Source organism: Leucopleurus acutus (assembly GCF_964270905.1).
Source record: "Leucopleurus acutus genome assembly, chromosome: 17".
Lineage (NCBI taxonomy): Eukaryota > Metazoa > Chordata > Mammalia > Artiodactyla > Delphinidae > Leucopleurus > Leucopleurus acutus.
Genome location: NC_139159.1, coordinates 12,167,301 through 12,176,564, shown reverse-complemented (window position 1 = coordinate 12,176,564; position 9,264 = coordinate 12,167,301). Strand labels below are relative to the sequence as shown.

General features: G+C 42.5%; 1 protein-coding gene across 4 annotated transcripts in view; it reads right to left on the bottom strand.

The window, feature by feature from the left end:
- Positions 1-7,550: 7,550 nt before the first annotated feature.
- The window catches only part of ADHFE1 (alcohol dehydrogenase iron containing 1), a 33,339-nt gene continuing 31,625 nt past the window's right edge, over positions 7,551-9,264 (bottom strand). For all 4 annotated transcript variants that reach the window (XM_082858770.1, XM_082858772.1, XM_082858773.1 and 1 more), the window contains one exon: positions 7,551-8,046. In XM_082858770.1, the coding sequence (XP_082714896.1) occupies positions 7,963-8,046 (84 nt within the window). In that variant the 3' untranslated portion in view covers positions 7,551-7,962. The remainder of the gene's footprint in view (positions 8,047-9,264) is intronic.

Genomic DNA, 9,264 nt, shown 5'->3' with positions numbered 1-9,264 from the left:
CCCAAGCTAGCAAAGCCAAAATTCCTTGTAGGAGCCAGAATGGGTAGAGGCTATGAGTGCTCACCCACTCAGGTATTTCTGCTCCCACGGAACTTTCCGTGTTCCAGTCCCTTGAGTGGGGAGGCTGGGTCTCGTTTATGCAGCAGCTCCCATCCCAGTGCAGGGGCATAGCGGGCATTCAGGCGAAGCTTGAGAGCTGTTCCGTCTCTGCCCCTCCACACACTTAGGGAATATCCTTTTCTTTGTACTCGATTTCAACTGTCAAGTCAAATTCTTAAATCCATAGACTTTGGTGGTCCGGTAGCATGACAGGGAACCAGCCCTCCCAGCCTCTGCCTATTTCCAGGGAGAGCATCCGAAACCCTTGCTCGCGGGCACATGATAGTTCAAGGAGGTCAGGAGGAAGAGCAGAGAAGCCTGGGGTGCCTCTGAGTGAGCTCAGGACGCCTGGGTTGTCTTTTCCTAACTGGATGTGAGTAGCCGTCCTTCTCTTGGTCCCTTGAAGCACAGCTCATTTTATTCTCATTCATATCCAAGGATTCTTACCAATAATTACATGCACCACTCTATATGTATTTACTCCTTCTATATCCACTTTCCAGGTAAAATGGAAACTTTTCCCAGAATAACTTTTTAAACAGGAGCGTAATGAGGAGAGTTTTTGTTTTCTTTTTTAAACAGAGATAAGACATAGTGGTCTTACCAGTCTGTTAACATCGTAGTTGGGAGTTTTATATTCTTTATACCAATTATACTGAAATGAAACTCAGAGCTCTGGTACATAGTGTATTTTTTAATAGTCCCATCGTGGTTGCTGCCAATACCGTGGCCTTCCAAAGCGCTACAGTCACTCGTGAGTGTTTACTTTCTGCTTGGGCTTTGACAAGCAGAACGTCCTCACACCCTGGAAAGGCCTCAGCCTGAAAAGAAAGTGGACACAAGGGAGACAGGGGCTTCTTGGCAAGGCTGTCATGGCGGGGAAGAGGGGGCCCAGCGCCTGGGGCTGGGGGCCCTGGTCTGGTGGAGAGGTATGTCCTGTGGTCAGTGTCCTGGTCCTGTCCTGACCCTCACCATGGACCCATGGTCCTGCTACACGCTGGGTAGAACTAATTCCAGCTGGAATTTCCTAAATTTGAAACATGAGAAAATTGCAATCCATGGGTCCAGTGGTTCTTAAAGTGTGGTGTCAGAGTGGCAGCGTCACCTGGGAACTAGTTCAAAATGCAGATTCCTGCTCCCCAGACAGACCTATTGAATCGGAAACTCTGGGGACCAGGCCCAGCAGCCCATGTTTTAACAAGCCCTCCGGAAGTTTCTGTGCATACTGAAGGTTGGGACTGATGCTCTGTTTCTGTCACCACCTATGCTGAGAGGCTGCCCAACTGGTCCAAGTGCAGTTTAATTTTCCGAAGTGAAACTTACCCAACCGATAATAGATCCATGGGTTCCAACCTGGGTTGACAGGATCTGAATTTCTGAGGGATGGGGGAAGAGCCTGGTGATCTCTGTCTTTAACTAGCATCCCAGGTCATTCTTGTCCTGAGGGAAGCTTGGAAGCCCTTGGTGCCCAGCTGACATCGTGTAGAGATCTGATGCCAGCTTAGTGTTCCGGGAGGGAGGAGAACTCACAAGTGCTGGGCAAAGACTGTAGGCCGAGCACTGTTCTAGGCACTTACCACACGTGACTCCCTGTAGACATTTATAACAACCCTGTAAGGTGAAGACTGTGCTCAGAGAATCTGAGTGAATCACCCAAGTTACTCAGTCAGTGGCGATCAGGGCTGGCTTCACCCCAAGGCGGCTCTGTTACCTCTAACACCCATCCGTGTGGCCACCAGCTTGGCCAGCTTGACTCCCCTCTGACATGTCAAAGGCTTGCAGAATCTCCTTTTCTCTTCTCCTTCTCCCTCTTTTAATGAAATACAGTCCTCTATTCCACAAATACTTATGGCGTCCCTACTGTGTTCAAGGTACCGTGTTGTACACAAGCATCTACAGTGTGTAAAATGGGATTCAGGGAAGTCTCTGACAACAGAAGGCATTCGACAGGCAGTGAACTTGGTGGTGGGAAGGTAGGGTCAGGAGAACCTTGGGACTGAGAGCTGGCTCTGCCACTTATCAGCTGTGTGAAGTTAGGCTGTTTGTTTTTATTAACCTGAGTCTTAATTTCCTCATTTGTACAAAAACGATAATAGCATTGCTTCTCGTAGTAGGCAACTCCTTGACAAAGAGTCTGGCACAGGCTAAGGGCTCAATAAATTACCCAATAAATAAACTTATTATTGTCTTTAGTTTATTATTGTTGCCAGCTGTGGAAGATGCCCTAGCAAATAGGCCACTGTGTTTCATAAGATTTGATATTTTTATTTATAAGTTATCAATAGTTTGCTTAAAAAATACAATTAAATGTCATGTTTTTGTAATCATTCCCCAGCTCACCCCCACTCCCCAAACAAACCCCATCCCTGCCTCCCCCTCTCCCCCAAATCCATGTTCCCCTTTGTTCTCCTTTGGGAACTTGCTTCGTCAAGGTACTGAGTTATGTGCTGCGTATGCAGTGGTTAAACGAGATGTAAAAAAATGAAAGAAAATTAGCCTGTCCTTGCTCAGGTGGCCACTCAGCTTGTTGGTACTATTTTGACATCTCATTAATGTATATGTTGCTGTACATACATTCTTTTCTCTTACGCCCTGTTTGAGATAAAGCTCACCGTGGTCCGCAGTAATGTTGCCAAAGCCAAGGTGGGACCCATGCGCACACCTGCACAGGTCTGGGAGGTTTCTGATTAGAAGAGCAGCTTAGAGCCTTGGAAGGGATGTTGGTGGGTGATTCCTTGGCATTGCTTACCTCCCTCCCCATGTAGCAGTCTTTTCACTCAGAGCCCCAGACGATTCTAGAACACCATTATAGAAAAGGACATTTATATGTTGCTCTTTTGGTTTTCTTTTCCTTGGCCAGCAAAACTGAGGACCATGAATGTAATAACACAGGCCCATAGGCTTGGAAGGGGAAGAAAATATAAGTGACACAAAAAAGTAGACTTGGTGGTTTACAGTTTCACTTAAGATGCAAAAATATAACACTGAAGTAAGTTTCATAATTTTGAGAATTTGAATCTGCTCATGTGCACTGTTAAGATATACCATCATAAAACAATAGTGAGGTATTTATAATCTGATAATGTGAGTCAAGAGCCATAAAAATGTCCATACTTTTTTGTTGTTGTTGTTTTTTGTTTTTGCAGTACGCGGGCCTCTCACTGTTGTGGCCTCTCCCGTTGCGGAGCACAGGCTCCGGACGCGTACGCTCAGCGGCCATGGCTCACGGGCCCAGCCACTCCGCGGCATGTGGGATCTTCCCAGACCGGGGCATGAACCCGTGTCCCCTGCATCAGCAGGCGGACTCTCAACCACTGCGCCACCAGGGAAGCCCTAAAAATGTCCATACTTTAAAAATTCCATTCGGGGATTAATTAACCTAAGAAGTTAATTTAGAATATGAGAAAAGCCACATACAACTTTTCATTTATTCATTGCTGTGGCATTGGTAGGAGTAAAAATTTGAAAGCAATTTTGGTGCCCTATAATAAGAATAAATAAATTATTAAATTCCTATTCAGTAAACTGTTGTCTGCCTTTTAAAGTAATGGTTATGAAGATTATGTGGCAACATAGAAAATACTTAAAATGGCATTCCTTAGGGGAAAAGACCTAGAGATTACACCACCCAAATGAAAAAGTTAGAAATATAGCAGATGATAACAGCTGTGTTTGGGTAATGGCATGATGGTAGTTTTTTTTTCCCTTTTTGCTCATGATTATTTTAATCAGTTAGAAAACCAATTAAAAGCACTCAAATAGGGGCTTCCCTGGTGGCGCAGTGGTTGGGGGTCCGCCTGACGATGCGGGGGACACGGGTTCGTGCCCCGGTCCGGAGGATCCCACGTGCCGCGGAGCGGCTGGGCCCCTCCGCAACGGGAGAGGCCGCAGCGGTGAGAGGCCCACGTACCGCAAAAAAAAAAAAAAAAAAAAAAAAAAAAAAAGCACTCAAATAAAAAAGCCAATTTTAAAGCCAGAAAGAATGAAATGGAGTTACTTTAAAGTTAGCTGTCCTAGATGTAGAGAACAAACGTATGGGCACCAAGGGGGGAAACCGGGGTGGTGGTGGTGGTGGGATGAACTGGGAGATTGGAATTGACATGTATACACTGATGTGTATAAAATGGATGACTAATAAGAACCTGCGGTATAAAAAAATAAAATAAAATAAAATTCAAAAAAGAAAAAGAGTGGGGAGCTGGGAAACACACACTCACACACACACACACACACACACACACACACACACACACAAAGTTAGCTGTCCTGCACATAATTTCATGAGGGATTTCACATGGGCCAAAACTGCAAACAGTTATTGCAATTTGTGGAGGGTATGCATTTATTCTGAGAGTTGGGGTGGTTGGAAAGCATAATAGTATGAGAAACTAGACCCTCCCACCCCCAGCTGCCAGTAATTCAACCTAGGGCTTCAAGAGCCAATTTCTGCGCATTCAAAGTGCGACTTGTCCCTGGAGACTGCCTCCCGCAGGCCATTGTGATGGTGATGGCGGGATGTGGCCTGGCCTCCTCAACAGCTCCCAGAGGACAAGGCATTTAATGGAAGAGCCCGGGCAGCTGTCTCAGCTCGGGGTTGCTGCTCATCAGAGACCCAGCAACCTGTGCAATGTTGACCCGGAGGTGAATAGGCCCCTTTCTCATACCCACTCCCCGGAGGCAACAGTCCCTGATTAGGGTAGTTTCTAATGCAAACAACCATTAATCTTTCTCAGGGTTAAAAGGCCAGAAAAGCAATTTTTGCTCTCTCTCTATTTTGATACTGTACTTTGTCTCTGTTTTACAAGAGCAGACTTACCTCACTGACCACTGGAAAATACCCTACAGCTGTGTCCACAGCTACACTAACAATGCCAAACCCAGCACAAGCCTCCCTGTGCACAGGGGAGGGACAGGAGTGCAACACGCCAGCTATTTATTATGGCACTTGGCAAAAATCAGAGAAACATGACCCGCTTGAAACAAATTAGTAATTTTGTATCAAGAAATAAATTAGGGATGATGTATTTTAAGTGAAAATGCCACCATATATGATAATTTTATGAAAGTAATATTATATAAACTTTTGAATACTATTCCTTTAATTTTCCTTTCCTTAGCAAGTACATTAATCCATATAAATGAAGCTGTGACCCCTAAGGACTGTTTGAGCTTTTAAGGAAATCAGTAGATAAATAGGATTTGACTTAGAAAAATGTACTTGTTTTCTCAGAAAACAATTATATATTTTTGCTACAGAAATGGACACAATCTCTCACACTCTTTTAATAGCTGGTAAAGTCAAGAAACACATCTTTTGTATATTCTCAAATTGTAAGGGCCAAAATGTTGGGTATTAGGATAAAAAACACGAAGACTTCCTAAATCTGTTTCTTCATGCTTGACCTTTAAATCCTCCCTTTACCAAGTCATCATCAGTATGAATGCCAAACACTCCTCCTGGTGAGTCACAGTGAGACATCTGGTTACTGGTGGAAATGGCATCGAATATTTCAGAGAGATAAAGAATGCATTTTCCTATCTAAATTGACTTTACATTAAATTTCCCAAACTCAAAATCTCACAGTAAGGACAAGGTAGTACATAAAATCTAGTTATGGTATTTTCAGGCTTGGAGAGGAATTGGTTGAATAAAGTAAGACTCAGACAGACCAAGGGGCTGGAGTGGAATCCAGGGCCCTGGACCCCTGGACTGCCTAGTCTTATGCTGTTCTAATGATGCCATATCACCTTGCAAAATATATTACAAGAGGTCTCAAATTTACCTGGACTTTCTTGGAGGGGGTGGGGCACATATATATTTTTGCTACGCCAAATGTATTTTGAGACATTGATCAACAACTTTTACTAAAGTTTCCTGAAGGATCTCAGATTGGCAGTTTCCCTATTCTCTGCCTTATTCACAAAGCTTCTCTCTCAGAATCCATAATTCTCCTGAAAAGCTGGAGGGAATTTTAGCTAGACATAGTCTGATGGTAGAGATGAAATTCTGTCGGGACTCTCTTGTGCTTGCCTTTTGGGCACTTGGCATAAAGCATTTGAATGCTCTGTAGGAAGTAAAACTATACCTTAATGATACTGTTCCTAAGTAAAAAAAAAATAATAAAATAAATATATATATATACACACACACACACACACACATAGTTATCTATAATGTATCTATATATGTGTATAAAATTATGGGGAGAACATATTATTGTTTAAGTTTTGTTACTTTTTAACAGTGGCTCTCTTCTGGATGGTGCAATGTGAACAAATATTTTCTTCTGTGTGTCTCTTTGTACTACCGGTTTTTGGTACTGAACATATCTTATGTGTGTAATTAGAAAGACTCCCAATAAACAATATTTAAATGTTATTTTTAAAATCCCAAGTAAACAAAGATGTTCACAGAGATAAAGTAGGGCCAGGCAGGTTGAATGGCACAGTAATGCCCTTCTCATGTTTTTTAAAATCCTGATGTAATTATATACTTTATATAATTATATACTATAATATGTAATTATGTACTATATATGCATACATCCTATGCCCAGTAATTACATATAATTATATATGTAATTATATACTCTACTTGATATACTTTCTGATGAAAACTTTAATCCAGTTTAAAATATGGATAAATCTGCAAGTACACTGAGATCTAGACTGCCAAAGCAGTGCACTCACCACTGGGAGGAAAAACGAGCCATAGACGTTTCAGCAGGCTGGGAATAACAGGAGGCAGATGACCCAGCTACCAGGATTCGACTTGCATCCTGAAGTCTGTAAACCGCAAAACGGCTTGCTTTTGAATGAATTTATTCTGAGCACCAGAACCATTTTCCAAAGAGGGAATTACCATGTAGGTTGTTTGTGTTTTTCTCAAAAGAACAATTGCTCCACCAGAGGATCCATCTCTAATATCTTACCCCTTTGGATTTGTTTTTACCTTTTAAATATTAGTTACTAGTACTTTTATGAGTCTGACTTAAAACAGCAAAGTGATATTTTTCTTTCTTTTCTCTTCCTCTTTTAGAATTAGAAAATATGTGCTTATTTTAACAAATGCAAACAATACAGATGTTTGTAAACTAAAAAGTGAAAGTATAAAATATAGAGTAAACATTTTCTCTTAATTTTCTATCCTCCAAATTCCATTTCTTCAGTGATCCCTTTTAAGTTTGATGTGTAACGTTCTTTCTAGATATATATAGACATATATTTATATATAATTTAAAAAGTAAAAATCAGACCATATTAATATATAACTGTCCTGCAACTTACTCTTTTTCACTTAGCAGTTTATCATGGACGTATTTCTAGTAGAGTTATTCTCATTAGTAGCACAAAAGCATTCCATTATTTAATATACTATGATTTATTTATCCATATATTAATGAATACTTAAGTTCTTTCAAATTTTTTATTGTTAGAAAATGCGCTGCCAGAAGCATCCTTGCCATATTTCTTTACACACTTGTGGTAGTATTTTATAGGATAAATTTCTAGATGTGGGGTTGATTACTGGGCATAGGATAACACACATTAATATTTTTGGTAGATACTGAGTGTTTGCCCTTTTGATACATGGAGCAGGGGTAGTCTGCAGGGTTTGGGGCAGGAACATGGACCTCTAAAGTCTGGCTGAGGGTCCAGCACGGTGGGCATTTGTCCAGTGTGTTCTATGGAAGTAGCTGGACTTGGAGCATCAGGGAATCTTCTACAGGATAAAATTATATCACATTCAAGCTGGTAACAGGGATGTTATCTGTGGAGGTGAAAAGACAAAGCTCTTGCTAGATCAACTTCTGTTTTCAGAATTACGATGGCCAATGGTAATTCTTTCAGTGAAAATGAAAATTAATACAGTTTCATTGACGCTTCAAACAGAGCAGACAGATCCTCTTCCGACTGAGGGCGTGGTGCAAGCTTGGTGACCCTTTCCTGAAACAGTAAACAAAAAGAATTACTCAGGGCTTTGCAAAGACAGTTTGTAAAAGCTACGAGGTATGTAAATTAACTCAGTCATGAGAAACAGTGACTTGACAACAGTCATAGCTTTAAAAATCATATTTCTTGTTTGCTTCTTACTAGCTGATTCCCAGCTCAGAAGTTTATCAAGTGATGCCTCTTCCCTGCGAAGTTTTCAAAGCCATTACTCTTGCCTGAGGTCCTGAGAATAGCCTTCTGCTCAAATGTACAGAACCAAACCAACCTCAGGAAAAACACCTCCTACAATGACCAAACCACGCCAGTCTGGTGCCCCTGCCAGGCTCTCCCTGTGTGGAGGGCACTGTCCCAGGCACGTGTGCAGCCAGGGAAGACAGAACGGGGTCATCCTTGGCTTCAAAGACCGTATATTTTGCAACTTGGACTTCATGTATATTACAAAGGACTTCACTAGGACATTAACTTTCAGGCTATGGGCAGCAAGTGACTCTTTTAAAAAAAAAAATTAAGGTGTTATCTCTACCTTCCCAAATGAATTCAGTGATTTCCTTACTTTCTCCAGTGATTATTGAGTCAAGTCAGCAAAGACACCAGCACCTCCTACTGCTATTGACACTCCCGTCAGTGGCTCCTTAATCCCCAAATTTCCAGGCCTAAATGAAATTAAGAAACGTGCCAGTGTTTTGGTTGCATGTTTGTGGGTCTCTGGGTCCGTTATCTGTGATGAGCACCTGTGTGGAACAACACTTGGTAGGAGAGCGAAGCTCCATGGGGCAGGGCTGTGCCCAGCGCCCCACGTGGCAAACAGGTGCTCAGTAGTTACCGGTTGGATTAATAAAGATGATGGGAGGGGGGATATTGGCATCTCAAGGTTCACACATACGAGATAGGACTCCGACTCCCCCATCGTTCTCCCCATAGCAGCCAGAGTGATTTTTCCGCATTGCAAGTTTGATCACACCATTCCCTTGCTTGACACCCTCTGATGACGTCCCACTGCAATTAGAACAAAACCATGTCCTCTAACCCCAGCTCTGACTCTTCTCCCACCCGCTCATCTCACTTAGACCCCTGGTCCCCCTTCAGTCCCATGAAAATGTGAATCTTCACCCTATCTCAGGGCCTTTCCGCTCTGCTTGGAATGCTTCTCCCAGATCTTCACCCGGCTGACTCCACCTCCAATCAGAGGCCTTCTCTGACCACACTCGCTGG